The sequence below is a fragment of the Eleginops maclovinus genome, chromosome 11 (assembly GCF_036324505.1).
Source record: "Eleginops maclovinus isolate JMC-PN-2008 ecotype Puerto Natales chromosome 11, JC_Emac_rtc_rv5, whole genome shotgun sequence".
NCBI classification, from domain to species: Eukaryota; Metazoa; Chordata; class Actinopteri; order Perciformes; family Eleginopidae; genus Eleginops; species Eleginops maclovinus.
The window spans coordinates 16,969,926-16,989,617 of NC_086359.1; the positions used below are offsets into that span (position 1 = coordinate 16,969,926).

Sequence of the window (19,692 nt, forward strand, 5' to 3'; positions counted from 1 at the left end):
TCTGTCAGAGATGGAAAATGTCTTCCACGCTAACAACACTCTCTGTGTGTATCGCTGACAAACACGCCTCACAGCCCCTGAAAAGGCACTGCACACATGGAAAGGTTTCTTGTAAATACAAATAAGTATATATTAGTAATAAATGTTGGCCTTATTTGTTATATTATCATAACTTTGTTTTAAATGCCCCTTTAAGTGTGACCCTAGTACATAATATGTGGTGCTCTATGGGAACTGTAGGTGGAGTCAAAGCACAAAGAATCCAAACTTACGTCATACTTTTTTTTTTACAACTAAAGCCGTTCTCTGCACTAAAATTTGAGAATTAAGCGAAAGATCAAACCACTAGAATTGCCATTCCTGAGTTAAATTTGGGCTGAGAGTGCTGCAAATCAAATTGTAAGATAGGACGGAGGTGCAGCAACATCCCCAGACATTTCAGAGACGAAGGTCAAGCCTAAACAATCCGTGTCCTCTGTTCTGTCTGTGTCTGTTTAGAGAGAAGACCACTGAATGCATTCATCCGTATAGTAGCACACTGTTTACATCAAACCCTTCATAAAAGATCAATTAATTAGTTTGTACTGTTAAAAACAAAAGGCTGCACATTTGGGAAGCTCTCCTCTAGAAAATATAAATATTAACGATACAAAATGCTGATTCAGGTAAAACCTACAGATATTTCTTTTTATTCATATTCCAGATTTCCTTGCTTTTTTTGTTATATGCAGGGAGCATTGTGAGGGAGCATGATTTCCCTGAGTGATGTTTTGCTGCCTCACGGCTCTTTAAGTACTCAGAAAAAAAATCCCATGATGTCACTGTTTACCCCCCCTCCCTGTTCATAGTCATTTACTTGTCTCGCTTCCATTTGCAGCTGTCAGAATTAAACTGTACATAATGGTTGCTATCACGTCTCTTGCTTCCTGGCTGCTGCTAACCCCAAATCAACATTCCTGCTTCTTAGTGATGTTCATAGCAATTGTTGGGCAAATTGTTTGTTTTGAAAATGCAAAATCAAATAGCCCGGATGTGAAAGAAAGAGCATCTTTGGCTTCCAGTTTTCCCTTGCTTGATTTGAATTAAATGCAAATGAAGAAAGGTGGGGGCAGTTTGCATAAGTGCACATGTAGGTAGCTAAGTACATGACAACAGTAAGCTGTCTGTGTTCATCTTCAGGTATCACAGCAGGTACTGACTGTATACGCTCACAGGCCTCTTTATTAGGTACACTGGTTCAACTGCAGGTTAACACAAATATATAATCAGTCATTTAGGTGGCAGCATTACGATGCATAAAGGTATGTAGAGTTTTGGGGGACTTTGGATCATTTAGATTATTTAGCTGGTTGATGTGGCCAGGGAAAGGAAAGTTTGGGGCTCTCTGCTGGAGCTGTTACCTCCGCGACACTGATGGAAAAGCGGGAGAAGATGGATGGATGGATGGATGGATCGATCATTTAGATTGTACAGATTGCTTATTTATTTGAAGAAAAAAAAAGATCCACAGCTGAGGTAATCATTTTTTCTAGTGATCGCAACACTACTCATGGTAGTCAAAATCAGGCCACAGAGTACAAATATTGCTATCAAATGCTATGTAATGCTGAATAATGAAAAATATGCTAATCGTGCAAATTGCCCAAGATATGTGAGTTAGCATCCAGAAGTTTGTAATTACTAGGGGACCCGTACTTTCAATTTCTAACATAAAACTTTTGGGTACTCAACATTTCCAGGTTCATAATGTTGGCAGCTAGACTGTTAAGGCAGTTGATAGCAAAAGGGGCAACATGTATCAGCAGCTAGGTGTGTCTATGAGAGATGGCACCAAACAGCTAACATTTCAGTAACAACAGAATTTTTTTTCCCCCCCAACAAGCTTCTAATAGTATGTCTGATTAGGAAAGACAGTGTTCCCTAAAGCCCTGAGGCTGTGTGTTCAGGCAGGGGAGCTGCTATTGACAGATATTGAAGGATTTACAGTTTTGAGGGTGGAGAAAGCAGGATGTCCAAATCAAGCCAACAAGTTAATCAATGCTGTATTTAAGACAAGAACAAACTTGCCTCCTGTTGGAAGTCTCTTGGCAGATATTCGTATCCGTGTAAATAAGGTGTGTACAGTAATTGTGCTTTAATGGAGTGTGTGAGTATCGGAAGCTGATCTCTGAGGCACTGACTTCTCTTTGTATTTAAGGTTTGGTATTTACTCATCCACAGTAGCATTCAAGTCCAACAATACGATTTTATCTAGCAACAACATCGCAAACAATTACTGGTAAAGAGCGAAATGTTTGAGGAAGCTTAGACCAGACTCTAGATACATATAGAGCAGTACATGGAAGAGGATAAGGACAGTGGTAGAAAGAAAAATAAAATAATTTCCTAGCAGTTAAATATTTAGAAAGTGTATTGCCTAGTTCAAATGTTGGAGATTTCTAGGAAAACCTCCCTATATTGCTGTAACTTACTTTAAGTTTATCTTATTCATAATCTAAGAGGCATAGTATGTGATACCATATCCCTGTAATGATTGATAAACGAGACTAAAGGAAAGGGCATTTGTATTCATTAGGCAGAGAGGGCCAGGAAACTGTCAATGGACCCTGTGAGGAGGAAAGCCAAATAAAAGCACCGTGTTTTGCACCGACTTTTGCAATGGCTAGCCTGAAATTTACTCTCAGCTTCTACCCATCATTCCTCGTCTGTTCTCCCTTTTTCCCTTGCTCATGCTTCAGATAACATCCCATGGACTTGTAGTTATAAACTAATGTTGCATGTGTGTTTTATATTTGGTAGAATTAGCAGGTGAAGCAGTCATTTGTTTTAGGTCATTAGCTCCCTAGGCCTGCATCGATTTCATTTTGGTTCAATTTTATTTTAGATGCAGTGAGGGTGGACTTATTATATGAACAAAGGAAAGGTTATTTTGAAGACTGAATTAAAAAGGGGTTATTCTTGGGAAATTGAGTGAAGGGAAATATATTTTATTGCTTTTGTATGTTATTTTCTTGTTTCTTTTATTCCACAGACTGCATATGCCAAAATCCCTGTAGAAGCACATAGTTTAATGTCATAGACACTGTAACAGAAGACTGTGTATCTCTAGCAAGACTAAAAGATTGCAGCATTAGAATATTTTTATCAACATGTGTCAGTGTCATTTACTAATGGTGTAGTTGTGTGTCCTATAGGAGACAGCAGTGAGTAGTACCAAAGGGTTCTTCTCACTGCCTGAGCTGCATCATAGAAGAGGACCAGCATTGATTGGTCTTTATAGAGTGCATGTGTACTCTCCTCTGATATACACCCTAAGTCACAACTATTTTTCCAAACTTTCGGACTTCTGAAGTCCATCAATGACTCTTTGAAAGAGTTAAAACACTGAGGTTAAGACTAACCTATAAGACAGTAGCCTTGCTTATATAATGGAGCATGGCTGTTAGGCTTGTGTGTTTTAACTTTAGTATGTGTGGTATAGTCTGGAGTTTTCTTTTATAGGTGTGGGTATTTTTGGGAAATTCATGTTTTGAATGGACTGTTTTTACAAATGAGACATCGAGCTGCGAGTTTCTGTCAGAGGTTTGTTTTTTGGATACTGTGATTACAGGATATTTTTGGGGGACATTCAGTACACATGTAGTGCTGTGTAGAGTCTGTAAAGCTATGTTAAGCTCCATAATGACTGTTTGGTAGGAGTTGTGAATCCAGGCTATTTAACTCACTGCAGGGTCATACTACATTATTTGTGATTAACTTTTCTTTTAATTTCTCAGAAGTAAATCACCTCTGATTTGATACTATGTTAATTAAAACACAACTTTGTTACAGGAAGTTGTTGAAACTTAGAAGAAATGTATTTGGTTAGTTAAACGACAATATGTACACTATATGTTTTTTCAATTAAATATCATTTGATTGAATGAGAATTGTGTTCGGCCAACTAATTATTAAAAATAAACTTTATAAAACACACAAAGAGAATTTCCTTAATGATATGAGCGGTACTATTTTTTTTGCAACTTATTTTAGGCAAATCATTTTTGTTGAACTGATTTTATTTTTATTTTTGATTTGTTATTGTTACAGCTACTCTATATTAATGAGTTTTTTTTAGTTACTTCAAAAACATGTGTATTATGTTGACTCAACACAGAAGCCACATTTTTTACAGTGTAAAACCACCCTGTAGTTATAGAGATCTTAGATACAATCTCTTCTGTACGATGCTGTCAGTCTAAAGTAAAGGTTTTAAGAGTGTGTGTGTGGGGGCTTGGGAGGGCTATGTCTATGGGGAGAAGCAGAGCAGGAGAAGTTGGAGAGAGCAGCAGCCACACAGAACATGGACAGAGCGTTTACCTGGCCCTGTGCTCTGTGGGTACGCCAAGTAGCCGCCTCTTCCACGGGCCCCCCTACCTGAGCCACGCGCTGCTGCTACCGCTGCCGCCGCCACCGGTCCGTACGCTGTCGCTGGGAAGCCTGCAGGCACATACACACACATACACACACGCATCACTTCCTGCACATGGATGAGCCTGTCCCAGAGCTACAGGAGAATGTTGATACCCGTGCTGAGCTACCGGCTATAACTATAGCTGTCAGAGACTCCTGTCGGGGCGACATCTATCAGCAGCCTCTCACTGAACCTGCTGTGATATTCAAAGCCCCACACACCCACTGATCCGCACGCGGGATAAGAGAGATAGCCATGAGCAACTCACCGGATATCACATTAAAATACTTTGCGCAGCTTCAATGTACTTGTCATGATCATCACTTTAAATTCATATCCTCTCAATTTTCCCTCTCGCAGAACATTTCTGTCCGACTGAGAAAAGGTGCACATTCTTATTCATCTATGGAACTGTGAGCAAAGTGACAATTCACTAAGTCCCTGGTTATATTAGTATTTGGCTCTGGGGGGTGTTTATGTCATATGCTTTGGATGAAAGATTACAGCCACTTCTGAGCTGCACAGACATGGGCATAATAGCCCGACCTCTGGGGACCGTCCCTGCATTTTGTTCAGGAGTGCTCCCAATTACTGAGAGTTTCAATGGAATCAGAATCATCCACTCTCATCCGAGAAGCAAAGTATTCCCACGTTTTTTTGTTGCTGTGGGGCTATACAGGTAGAAGATATGCGATGAAGAAGAAAATCATAATTTCCCACAATCGAGTGGAGACATCTGTTGGATGATATGTCATTCAATCTGTTTTTGCTGTTCAGACTAAACACTTCTTAGCTAAATAGTTTAGAGAACTCCAATCCTTACATCTGGGAAACTTTAAAGGAGACATAACATGCTTATTTTCAGCTTTGTGCATGTTTTTTGGATTTCTACTAGAGCATGGTCATGTGCTTTAAAGTTGAATATACCTGCATTCACACTCTGTCTAAAACGCTCCGATTTAGTGCCTGACTCTTTAAGACTCCCCTGCAAAACGGTCAGTGTCTTGGGGGTCTTTTTCCTTTGTGCTTTCGGTGTCTCTGCATCGCTATTGCATAAAGAACATGTCTGAAACAAAACAGTAGCGATACATTGCACCTACATATGTATAGTTGTCACATCATAACCTTCAGGAATTCCAAACTTACGACTTATATAAAGGCACCATTTCTGTATATGGTCTATGTGCATTTCACTACTTGAGATTGAGTTTTTGATACTTTCATAATATTGGTTGTAGTATTCTTTTCAAGATTGTACCTTTAAAAAGCATTCAAAAGTCTATCCAAATTGTCAGTGTGTGATACCCTAAAAACTAAAAGGCAATATTACCATGCAAATATGAATTCACCTCTGTAGGGTCTGATTATTCCCACAAATATCAGCCTAATAATCAGTCTGTAATTAAACCACCGCAGTATCTGTGAATTCTAATTACATTGTTGGCCTTAATGAACACGGTAGCTAGAGGTGGCTGGCAGAGGCTAGTCCATGCCCAGGGCCCGGGCTCCTCTCGCAGCACAGGAATGGCATGTGATTAGCGGTGGTGATGAGATTCCTCACTCTGGGCTCAACACCGTCTATGCCTAATCAGCTTCCTTAAATTATCTCCACAGGACACTTTGCTCAAAAAATATCATCTCCAAATTCCTTCAATTGGAGCCTTTCTTCTTTCTTCTAGCTGTATGTGTGCTCATGTGTGAGTTCCGTCTATGTTTTGGCCCTGTTCTGGAGACTGTGGTTTAGACATTACAAAATGGCCCAGGACACCTTAGAGGATTATTTTTTTGAATGCTGTGGAGGTGAGAGGAGCACCAGCGGGTGACCTATTTTCTGAGTCAGCCTCGTACTGCTGTTCCACAGTGAGGGGCTCACACAAAAGACTGATGAGAGGGTTGGAGGGGGAGGTGACAGGGCAGGGTCAGATGAGCCGCAGCCAAAGAGAAAAACACATAGCTTTTCATCAGTCGGCTGAGATGGAGGTAATTCACAACTCTGTCCACACAATACGACTGTGAATGTGTGTTGGGTGTGAGGTGCCAGCATGTTGCGGCAGGTGAAGAAGAGAAAGAAATGGCACTTTTCCCACCCAACTATCTCACAGCCCAGGAGAGAGAAAAGGGGGCAGAGGCGACAGCGGGAAAAGAATACAAAAAAGACGGCAACTAAAAGGACCCGATTCCTACAGCTCAAATGATTTTCTCCGCCTCTTTTCACAAAAACACAAATCAACTCTGATACTATGCTAATGATGGCCATGCACCCCTGCATTTCCACTTACAGTGTCCCCTTGGCTGCTGAGCGGTACAGCACTCCCCACCCCTTTTTCCCCCACTCTCTCTCTTCCCTTTTCCTAAGTGCTAAATCTATCTTCCCCTCGCTGCCATTGTCATGACACCCCCAATAGACCCACTGGCTTGGAAGTTAGTTGCGGGCAAAGTTGTGGTGAGAGATTAACTTTGCAGGATTAGGTGGGTTAATTAATAGATGGCTGCTGCTCATTGTTTTGTGCTCACGCTGTAAGAAGCCACCCAAGAGAAGCGCTGCAGCATTAAATCAATTTCATGGCCCTTTTATTACTGAGGAGATAAAGCCAATATTTAGCTTTCAATTCTTCACAATTATTGGTTCCCTGCTTTGCCACTTGAGTGGCTGCGCTTGGCTGGGGACAAGGACACATCTGTTTATGAGCTGTGGAGGCCCGGGGGCCTTGGTGTCCGGACTCAGGGGAACTGTCCTCAGCTTTCTCGCCTCAAGCCTGTAGCACAAAAATCCTGCCTTCCTCAGGAGTGCACGCTGAAAGGAAGTAAGATTAGACCCGGAGAATGATGAGGACTGTCAAAAAGCTCATAGATATTTCCCTCTTTCTCTATCACTGTAAACACGGAATCGTTGACTTTAATTAAATGTATTATGTCAACAAATTCCACATGACTGGATTAGGTTGGTTGAAAGCAATAATATTAAGTTGAACCTACATTTTTTTATTTAAACTTAATATTATTGCTTTCCAACATAATACATTTAATTAAAGTCAACGTTTCAGTTTTTTTCAGTTTAAGCAAATATATTAGACTTTCTAAACTCTAGATTAAAACCAAAAATCTGACTTTTTAGATGCATAAGATTTAACATTCAATTCGTTAAATCTATTCCTATCCATCCAACCAACATTCAGAAACTGAAGCAACCGTTACGTATGGGTCCATATCCTTCCCTACCTATAATAAACTTTACTAAGGCAACTTGCCAACAGAGTGGTACATTCATTTCATAGTATTGTCAGGTATGTGCTGAAGTAACACAATGTGCATTCAGAGCAACACAAGGCTCTATTTTCATGACAGTGCAAAACACATGTCGGCACTTTATGCCTGTAAAGTAGCATTTTTCTTGGGAGCACACCGGCTCTTTTCCACCTGCACCTGTATTTTGTGAGTCTCTGTGAACTTGACTGTGCTCAAGTAGGAGGAGAAACGCAGTAGGGGCACTGTCACAGTGATCAAACTGCACAGTGCACTTTTTGTGTCAAGGTTTCCTGGAATATTTGCTTGCAGCGACTGCCTGCACAGACCGGGTCAAGAGCTTTGTTTTCCCTATTATAAAACTGTCAAAGCACTTTGCAGAATATCATACTGCTTTTAAAGTAGCTCTTATTGGTCTGGTTAATTCTAGTGCCCCATCATGACCAAGGATGATGTATTCTTCCACATGTCAACATGTTCTCAAGCTGCTCTGTGGTTGCATTGCATGCTGTCAACATCAAAATTACCTAATGTAAATCACCAAGCCTTGAAAACCCATGCTGAGCGCCACATTGCCTTCATTTGTACTGTTTGAGTTACTCATCAGAGTGTGTGTACTTTGTCTAGCTTAGATGTTTAATCCTGCAAGGCTAATTTTGTCATATTACAGCCGAACAAATCAAAAAACTAATGTGTCTTAATAAATGTTAAACATATGTATTTTTAGACATTTAATGGGGGTTAAACTACATCAGAGGTTTTTCTCCACTTTTTCTGATACATTTCTGCAAATCTTTTTTGACATACTGCCTTTCTAGCCACTTTCAGATCCTATTACTCAGAAAACGTCGCGATGAAAAGTTGTTGCATTATGCATCAATAAGGTCCTATTTATGTCCCAGCAGTCTGACAACAGCTTGACTGATGTTAATGTAATCTGTACTGTTCTTTGGCCCAAAACTGCCAGCAGCAGCTCCCCCGTCATTGACAAAGGAGCTCCATCAGTCACAGAGCACTCCGCTCATTTCTGCTATAAGAAGAACTGTCAACTCTCTAATGCACAGGAGGAGCCCAGGGACAGCTGATAATCTAGCGAGGCCCTATGGATGAACAGGTCTTTGTCCACATTTTACTATCTTTCTGAAACTCAAAGGTAATAGGGCTTACATGAAGCACTTCATTTTCAGTGGACATCTCAAGTGGTATAAAGTAAGAGTGCTTACACACAATGTTTAGAAACTGTGAATAATGTGTACCATGAGATGTTTTGTTAAGCAACTTTTTTAACTTTATGCCAAACTAGACGCTCCCATCGTGTGTATTAAATCCAGCATTGCAGTGCAGTTATCCAGGATTATCCTGCTGGCTCAACACGTTTTCATTGGGGATACACAATGATATCAGCACATCATCAGTTGCAGCAGATAAAGGCTTTGGCATCATAAATTCCCTAAAACAGGCCAATATGTAATAATTAAATAAATATTGCATGTTCTAGGTTTCCAAAGTTGAGGCGTGTTCTTATTTTGCCCAGTGAATGCGCACATTTTGAATAAGACAGTATTTAATGTCTCCATCTGCTAGTGAGCAATCCCAATAGCCTTTAAGCGTATTAATATTGCAATCCAAATACGGGATGAAATTCTTCTCTGTAATTAGGTGTGTATTATCAGGCTAGAATTCTGATTTAGATAAATATCAAACATTGGGTGTATAGTTTTAATGCTACTCTGGAAGCGTGGTTTGCTAGTGAAGAGGCTTTTCAGAATGAAGCTGGTGGATTTTGGGGGCAGACAGGAGGAGTGAGACGGATGAACAGTAAAGAGCAGAGATGAGTGAGACTGATGAACAGAGAAGGACAGCAGCTACATCAGTAGAAGAAGAAGACAAAGAGAATGAGAAATTGAGCGAGAAATAAGGTCAGAACTCAGGTGTCTCATTCGTTCTCATGGAACTCTGTACGGTATTTTGGACCCAGATATCTTAAGAACGGGGAGTATATCATTTTTATTATTCCGTGAAAACAAAACAAAAGGTCTAAAAAATGACTAAAATAAAACGCTTGCAATTACTATTGATTTCACCAACATGAACATTACAAAAATTGCAATAGACGCTGCTAAAACCGAAGTTTAACTATTCACTTTAAGAATGACCCCTCTTAGATTACTAAATTATTGATCATTGATTTATTAATACTAGCAGGCTTGGGGAATCACACAAGATGTATTGATGGATCATGGTTTAGCATATAAGGCTTTACATGTAATTTATTATACATCCATGAAAATGAATATAAGTACACATTTAACCTAACCCAGGAATTCCTCATTTCATGGCTTTGAGGATTTTTATTAAATGTCATAAACTAAATTCATGTGTTTTGATAATGAATAGTAATCTCATTGGAAACACATACATGGAAACCAAACAAAGGCAAAATTAAAAAAACACTGCTTGCCTTAATGAAGTCTCCTTACTAATTATTGCAGGATTGTTCTATTTGGTAAAAATGTTGATACATCTGTAAAATAGGCGTCACTGTTTTATGTAATAAATGTGAGAAAGATACACAAGAAATCATACGGGAGAGGCATGTTGTTCCTATCACTGTATGACAGTAAGAGGGACAAGCCAGCGGAAATAAGTCTGTTGATAAGTCGTAGCGCAGGCAGCGAAGCACACTGCCGCCTCTCTCAGGAGGAGGGAGGCGTTCTGTCAGAGATGAAAAACTGACTCCACTTCACATTTTGCTTCATCAATAACCTTTGATAAGATGTAGTGAAACACATCGAGACAAATAAACAAAACAAAAAGGGGAAACAAATAAATATACAGTATATATCAAAGTTACAAAGGAGAAAGGCACCTAGCAAGACATCTTTTCATCTCCAGACTGACAAGTGTCCCATTGTTGTCATCCTTCAGCGCTACTTTGTTGTTGAAAGCATCTCTGGGTTGTTGTTATCAAAGGCATAAATCACAGAGCTGCAGAGAGCCAGGTGGCTTTCAAATGAACTGCTGCACACATGCTCATGTCTCACCTCTCCTCTGATCAACGGAGACCTTCGGTACACACAGAGAATCCCCCCCCCCCACACACACAGAGATAAAACACAGAGACTGGGAACGAGCCAGAGAGAGAGAGAAAGAGCATTTACATGCACACCAATAATTCAATTATAACCACACTAATGCAATACGCATATTATTGCAGCTCTCATGTAAACACCTTAACCGGGTTATCTTACTCGCATTAAAGTCCTAATTAGAGTAAGCATAACTTGATTAACAGAGCTGGGTTGCTTGTCAATCATTCAGATTTATTTTGTGTGCCTGGTTTCTTCCAGTGATGGAGTCTCTGCATGTGCCACAAAGGTCACACACTGTACGGATGCCAAGTGTATGTTTGAAACAGAAGGTGAGGGTAGACAAAATAAACAAAGAACTTAACCTGCAATTGTACCAGGTATTTTTATCTATTTGGTTTTCCACTGTGGTTAGTACCACCTGTGGTTGAAACCTTGAAACCTTGATACCTCTTTAGTGTACAAGGAATTCTCAAATCATAGCCATGGTGACACATTTCATCTGCAACCACTCAGGAAAATGTCTGCACTTAAAAGCAAATGTACGATATGTACCTTTAATTTTGCCATTGTCTTTGAAAATGTGGGTTGCTAATATTGACATTAGCTTGGTTGGATTGTTCAGGATTTCTCACTCATAACTATTTTCCCCAACCAGTTGGCGCCGCTTGGAACTCAGAACCATAGGGAAATGTCGAACAGACACTATATAGACAAAAGTATTGGGACTCGTCTTAATCATTGAATTCAGGTGTAGTTCCAGTGAAGGGGATTGTTAATGCTTCATCTTACCAAGTCATTCTGGACAATTCTATGCTTCCAACTTTGTGGAAACAGTTTGTGGAAGGCTCTTTTCTGTTCCAGCATGACTGTGCCCCAGTGCACAAAGCAAAGGTCCATAAAGGCATGGTTGGATGAGTTTGGTGTGGAAGAACTTGTCTGGCCCGCATAGACCCCTGACCTCGACCCCATTGAACACCTTTGGGATGAACTCGAACGGAGATTGCGAGACAGGCCCTCTTGTCCAACATCAATGTCTGACCTCACAAATGCTCTTCTGGATGAATGGGCCAAAATTCCCACAAACACACTCCACAATCTTATAGAAAAACTTCCCAGAAGAGTGGAAGCTGTTATAGCTGCAAAGGGGGGACCAACTTCAAATTAATGCCCAAGAATTTGGAATGGGACATCATAAAAGCTCCTGTAGGTGTCCCAATACTTTTGTCTATATAGTGTATTTCTCAAAAATACATGTGGCTAAATCATAAAGGCTGTTCATTTATTGTTACAGCAAACACTCTATATTGTCAAATATATAGCATTATCGAGATATTAAATAACCTTTAACATGATACGCGTCACAGAAATCACTGCAGTTTGAAAGACTTAAGAAGAGACACATTGCATTATGGGAATTGTGGGATCTTGTGCTTTTGGAGCTTAACATACAGTATTACACGACTAAATATGTGAGCGTCAAATGCACCTGAAGTATTTTTTACCTATAAAAAAAAAGGATTTTGCGACTCCCAAAACTACATGGAAGTGGTAAACTAAATTGCTGGAGTAGAATAGGTATACATATGGGTATAATAAATAGAAAATATCCCAGATTATTCCACTTAAGCGATGGAGTTACATGCCATTAAAGGAAAACAAACAAAAGGAAAAAAAGACTACTGAACAATATTGAGGTCCCCGCAGATACAGGTTCACCTAAATACCATATTGCAGTATTAAAAGATCCTGTTGCTAAGAACTGGGTTAAGGTGCTGTAAATCAAGAACAATAAAGTGGTTCCATGACAGCTGAACACAGGGCATGATGTATCGCTTCATACTGAAAGCCAGGCTATGGTATACCGTTGGAGAAGTTTACCTCAGGTGTGTATGTGGTGTGGTAATATTGTTGTGAGTGCTCTAACATACAACAACAACACCGACAACGACAACAACACCCCTCACCTTTACTGTAGATGGTCAATGTTCTGTTACTCACGTACAGTACATGATCACACAGGACTTCCTTGTTGTGTGTGCACGTATATGTGCAGGCGGTGTGTATGCGTTTGTTTCTGTGTGAGTCCTTTGCCTAAGCGGTGGTTCTTCTGTCCCAGAGATAATGGTTTCTGTATGTAATGAAACCAATTGGCACATTGATCCTTCGCCATTAAGACTTTGTGGCCTCTGATTTTGAGCAGAGAAAAAGTCAATTACAGAAGTGGAGTGAGCGCAGAGCTCTGCAAAGCCTGGCTTTATGGTGATAATTGCACATATATCTTATACTTCTGAACAACACGAGGAGGGCAGGAAGAAGATAAATTTAAACTGGGTAACCTTTCAGAAGCACAAAGAATAAAAGTGCTGCATGCTTTGGGAAAGCTGCACTGTCTAGACAAAATATGTTCTACAGTGAGTTTGACAGAAAAAAGTCACATCAGCTTATTGTAAAGCCATCATACATGGTTAACTTACAAGGTGATGGTGAGTGAAGGTCAGAGGTGAGGTAGGGTTGAGTGATGTGCTAAAGGAGAGGCGGGTTCTTGCAGGAGGAATTCTCCGTCCTAACTATGCTGCTGTCTAAACTGGAATAATGAAATGCAATATTCCTACCAGTATCTATGATTCGTATACTGGCTCATAAACAACTTTAGCTCTAAATGAATCAATCGTCAATTTGAATTTGGTTAAACTTTCTATGACACCCATTTCTATTATGCATTATAAACATACTTTTATCGCATTATAATCTGCTTATAGCACTGTAAAATGCTTCATAACACACTTCAGCATGTTATATTGACTTTGAGTAACATGCATCACAATAATTCTTGAGAAACTTATTATATAACATGGATTATAATGTATTATAACACTATAACAAGGCATTAAAACTATCAGAAATATAATTCAATAGTACGTGGAAAAACACATCACTAAGTGACCTTATATTAGGAAGTAGTATGACACCTTAAAATGATGATAACATGCTTTATAGAGTCTTATGTCTGCTGTAAAGCATTATGAATATGTATGAATGCGTAAAACTATAAGTGCTCATTGTAGGCTAAACATAATAGAATATAAGGATGTTAATAATGAATGGTGAATATAAGAATCATTTAGAAGTACACTAAAGGTTTTAAAACAATTTATAGGTTTTATAACAATATTGCTGAGAGAACACTCAACTTGAAAGTAACTCCAACCTCCGAAACGGCAAACTCAGCAGCCCCATCACACGCGGTACACTGTGTGTGAGTGACTGGGATGTTGTGATGTGTTGTTGAGAGCTCAGGAAAAGCTCAGTGTTTTTTACTTCAATTCTCAGTGACAAGAGCTTGGCTTCTTTGTAGCTGAAGTGCATGGCAGCATAGCATCAAAGAGGACAAACTAGGCTCTTTATTGAAGTGCAGCCACACTTTCGACCTCTTCTTTGTGCGTCTTCCCCATGCACTTCATTGAAAAAAGGGAAACGGCTCCCATGCTGCAGAACTGACTTAAACACAGTGTGCTTCCACACAAGCCACAATTTAATACTCACACACAAACACAGTAGTCAAAGGAAAAGGAATAGAGAAAAAAACAATAAGGCAAAAGGAGGAAATGTATTTCAAACAGAAAGGGGGGGATCTGCCAGAATGGATGAGAAAAAATAACTTCAGTCTATTCTGAAGATAGGGAAACTGCTTTGCAAATGGGACAGGGTCTTGGTTCACAACCCAAATACTCAAGGCAGTTGATGATGGTGACTTAAATAGAGAGAGGCAGACAGGGAGGACACAGATGTCTGACCTTGCAGTGGTGCTTATGTAATGGTCTGCTTCAGTGCATTTAACTGCAGTGCTCCTTTCCAACCTGGGATCAGTAAAGGCAACATGTCTCTGCAGTCCAATCTCCTCTGACATCACTCCTGACACTCGGAGAGTATAAAAAGCTTGCAAGCTCTGAGTGAATCGCTTGTTATGGTCCTGCCTGTGTGGTCCCCGTGGAGCCAATCATACTAATTACACTAGACTACTTTAGCCTCCTCTCATTAGTGTCCGAGTAAACAGCCTTAATTTTTTATGCATTTTAATGCCCATCTCCGAGATCTGAGGGTGGCGGTGGAGGGGACAGATGAAGGATGAAGGGGGGTAATTTCAGGTTTCCTCAAATGAAAGCGAGTGCATTAAGTGTCATCTCACCATTCAAGTTAAATATGTGTTTGTGGATTTGCACTGATCACTGTGAACTGGCTTTTGCTGGATTTACTAATGCAGAGGGATAATAAAATACAGTGTGTTAATGTTGGTAATAATAAGAAGCAGCTTTTCAGACACTATCTCATGAATATGATTTTATAGCCGAGTCAAATACTTGCAGACTTCATTATATTTTAGACGGCTGCATGCACTACGGTTATACAATCTAACACTGCTCTAGATAGCAGGGGGCAAGTAGGGTAACATGTGGTATGACCCAAAAATAGCACAGACATTGGCTTCCTCTACTGGAGCTATAAACAATGTTTCCACATGAAGTGGAAGTATGCAGAAGGGCTGAGGAATAGGATTATGAATATACGTTTTCATGTTCATCTACTGTATGTGTGTATTTGTAATATAGTGTTTATATATATATATATATATATATTCATATTTCTCAGAGCATCAGTAACTTATTATAGTACATTACAGACGGCCATGTCTACAAGGAATTATTTATATACTTATAATGCATTATTATAAGTTGATGGCATTGTATATTTCGAGTTAAAAGCACTTTACATATTCATAATGCTTTAATAATCAAAACATATAATAATAACACACACAAATACTTTTCTTTTACATTTTCTTATAAAGTATATTGAATCCAAATTAGCTTGACTCTAAATTTATGTGCAGTAAGATTTTTTTATGCTGTCAATTATTCTTGCATACATTTGTTGACGTTTTTTTTCACAGTACTTAAAGCAAAACATGACTTTGAGTGACTTGAATTGACATTTGAATGCATTACAACAGAGAATATTGTGTTGTTATAGCAGTGGGACTCAAAATACACCATGGGACGGAAGGAAAGGGGGGGGGGGGGGGGCTGAGAAGATACCTAGCAACTACCCAAGAAGCTGGGCCTGGAGCCCTGGAACAGTGGGTGGGATGAAAACAACAGGCAGCAGACACTGAGCATGTTCTCACAGACACACACATATTGTGCTCCTCTGCACACCCCCGTCTCTGCACCCCCCCTTCGTCCTCCTGCTGCTCTCCTGCAGTGTCCGGAGGTGGCAGCCGTGCACGAGGCAGGGCAGCTCCAGTTTCATTTCTCCACCGGCAGCTCAACAGTCGAGACGTAATGAGCTTTAGCGTTGCCACTCTGCTTTTTACAGCAGCTCATCTTCCCCACCACAGGAACCTTGGCAGTGGGTCTCCGTGGCAGACTGTTTGTCTGATTTAGTGTGTGAGGATGTGTCTGCTGTACTGGGGGGGAGTTAAGACCTGGGCAAATGAGGTGAGCCTTCCTTCCCACCTTCAGGAAATAGCCAGCCTTTCTGCTTTGCCTGAGTCAGAGTGCAGAAGCTGTTTTTACAGAGACAGGTGCTCATGGAGGCACCCGAGGAGACGCACGTGTTTGTGCACGTGGACATACATGTGTGCATGCAGACAGAAAAACACACCACTCACACAGAAAATAAAACCATTGCCACAAAATATACGTAAACAAACCCGCATGTCCTGTAAAGCTCTGACGGGCATGTAGGTGGACCTGTTGCATTCATCCTCTGCCATAAGAATATACACACTGTACAATGCAAGCCTCTGACAGTAAGGCACACACATAAACCAGATTGTTAGCCATTAATTGTAGAGCAAAGCTGATCTGAGAGCAGTGGAGCTCCATAAGTGCAAATGCAGAAGTAGACAGGGCACGCTGAAGTCAGAGCAGGACACTCACTACTGTCACAGGGAGTGGAGTCATGGCCCGGGGAGCCCAGAGAGTCTGCATGTGCAAATGTGTGTGAGTGTGTGCAGTCAGCATTGCTGTGGAGACACTGAGTCAGACAGGCAAAGAGGAAGGCAGAGAGAGGCTCTTGGTAATGTCCCCTCCTTTAAAGCATTCTTGGCCTTCAAATGAAGAGTCTTTGATTGTGTCTGTTTTGAAGTTTGAGAGAGAAAGATCCGCGGCCGCTCGAGCGTGTGAGGTCATGACGTTCCTCATCAGGCCCTATTTTAAGGCCCGCAATTCACGCAGTACCCCGGCCTCCACAGGCCCATTGGGCTAATGATCAGCCTTGGCAATTAAAGTCAGTCTGTGAGTCAGTGTGGCATCAGGAGGGCCATCTGCTCCCAGCCCTCTAGCACTCTCTCTGGCCTGTGGGACCACTTGCTGGGGTCACAGCTCACCCAGCGTGGAAAGAAGATGGTCACAGGATCTGAGGAACAATCTGCTGTGTAACTCTAGCTCAATAGAAACCTGTTCTGCTGTCTCACGAGTGCAGTAAAAACACAAACAGTGGGATCTGTCTTATGGAGGACATTGTTGCATGCACCCGTGACACAGGTAAGCTCCTCATCAGCCTCAGGCCAGTGATTCTTTTCCCCACCTGCTCCGGTACTGGAGCCAAGAAGCGGGGTACTTATTGTACTGAAATGGGACATATAAGATGTCTGAATACTTGAGAGAGCTTCAGATCAGCTGATAATGACTGCACATGGAGTCCCAGACTACATTCTCATCCACATAGCAGGTAATGGACTACAGCCAGCAAGAGTTTTATTGGACACAAAGTTTGAAAAGGAGTTTACAACCCTTAGAGTTTAGAGGGATACTCGGGTCAACACGTGAGGCAGTACTGGAGCAATGGCAGTATGCTCATCTGCATCTAGGGTCAACAGAGCAGAATGAATGCAGCAGAGTTCTTGAATTCTTGAAAACTGTAGCTGCATGTTAACACATTTTTAGTTTGTCTCTGATAGCAACATTGTGATGAAGTATAACAGACTTCTAAGCCTAAGGGCCTCCTCTGTGAAAAGGAGTCACTGAAGTTTGCAGCCTAGAAAGAAAGGTTTGCTCATTCCTTCTCATGTTGTCTTTGGCTCAGCACCACACAGCCATCCTACCTTCTCGTCCTTAACCCCCCCTGACCTTGCAGAAGCCTCATATCTGTATATAGTCCACAACAACACCTTTCTACCCAGCAGCAGAGGGTAGCTGAACCCTGGGAGGCTAACTGGTGGTTCAGGCCAATGCCCCGGGTGTGACCTCTGGTGCATTTATCATATGTTCAGTCGGCCCCCCCAGCATCAGTCACTATCGTACCAGTTGCACAGGTCAGCAGCTCCTTTTCCCTAAAGCCCACCTTCTGAGAGGACAGCTGCTCCCTATAGCTTTATGTTATTCTCCAACAGAAGAAGAGGTCAACAGGGCAGCACTCACTTAGAGTTGTTCGGACAAAAGGCACCTTCTATAGGTGGAGCTGCATCCCATGCAACATCCGTCACTATGTCCCGTGTTTGAGGACAACTACCTGTAACATTTTTTAGGATGCCTATGTCTACAATGCACTACAATCTGCTGTATAATTATAAGCACTCTTTAATTGATAGTCATTTATAACAATAATCATAACACATGATGAAGCATTTTTTTATTACAAATAAGTTCAAGTGTCATACTGCTTGGAAATTGATGCTTGCTCAATAACATTATAGATTGTATTATTATTATTAGTAACTATTCACTTTATTAAAAGCTAAATATTGCCACTTATAATGACATTATAATGCATTATTAGGGAATTGGTTCACATGTATAAAGTGTTATGACACTAGAGCTTATAAGTCCATGCTATATAATGTGTTATCATTGTTATTTTAAATAATTGCGGACATGAGTTATTTTGACTATAATCACAAAATGTTATAATTATAACTATTTAGCATTATACATATGGGCTCCATAGAAAGTGTTCATCAAGATCTTCATCTTGTTATTTTTACTAACAGAAGGCATCTCTCTTATTTTCTCTCTCCTTCATTCTCTATTATTCTGGAACATATTCCTGCAGCTTAATGTTTTCAAATGTAGTTTTGGTGATATTGTCCAGGTTTCCATCCGACACTGACTTTGTGAGTTGTATTTATCTTTCAGAAATTGCCTATTTCATTCCATATTCCTTTCAGATAGATGCACTATCCCTGAAGCTGCTAGTGGTTAAGTATCTTGAAGTAGGACGACTCAACAAAGACAGACATGTGGGCGTTTATGGCAGGACAACCCCTCGTGTTGTTCTTCATGGGACTTTGCCAAACAGGCCACCCCAAGTCCTCACAGTGAAAGATATCTACTCCATACTGATTCAGGCGTTTCAGAAGGCATTTCCTGTCACTTGGATATGATGTAGTGTGCTGTTGTGTTTAAGGCATGGTTGGTTAATGGAGTTGGAGATACAGAGGGCTGGAGGCTACTGCGCGCTGCCCAACACTTTATATCTGACGGGGAAACAAATCTGACACAGACATGTGACGAGAAGAGGATATGGCAACAGGACAAGAAAAAACACAGATGGAAAAACCCAGCCACCAACTCCAACAAACAAACACCATTCTTTTTAGAATGTGTTATGAGAAGATGCTAAATATATATAGCAGGGCTGTCAACGCTTGTGATTAATCTGGAAAATGTATCGGTTTGAAAATAAGTTAAATGCAAATTAGTCACATAAAATCTGACCCCAACTTCCTCCTGTAATTCTAGCGCAGATGTTACAATGAATTGGCAGTGATAAGACAAGCGCAGGAAGCAGCACAAGCTATATGTATTGCACTGACCACTGCACATCAGTAACAACCATCACTACTCCAGAGTAACGGCACACCTAATCCATGACAAATGGCAACTGCATTGGTTCGCTTTAAAT

At 40.6% G+C, this 19,692-nt stretch overlaps 1 protein-coding gene across 13 annotated transcripts in view; it reads right to left on the reverse strand.

The window, feature by feature from the left end:
- The window catches only part of LOC134871779 (RNA-binding protein Musashi homolog 2), a 249,768-nt gene that overhangs the window by 23,040 nt on the left and 207,036 nt on the right, over nucleotides 1–19,692 (reverse strand). For 6 of the 13 annotated variants that reach the window (XM_063894675.1, XM_063894676.1, XM_063894670.1 and 3 more), the window contains exon 11: nucleotides 4,360–4,479. The exons of 3 other annotated variants lie outside the window; for them this stretch is intronic. In XM_063894675.1, the coding sequence (XP_063750745.1) occupies nucleotides 4,360–4,479 (120 nt within the window). The remainder of the gene's footprint in view (nucleotides 1–4,359; nucleotides 4,480–19,692) is intronic. 4 more of the 13 variants (XM_063894677.1, XM_063894678.1, XM_063894671.1 and 1 more) reach the window with 1 other exon arrangement.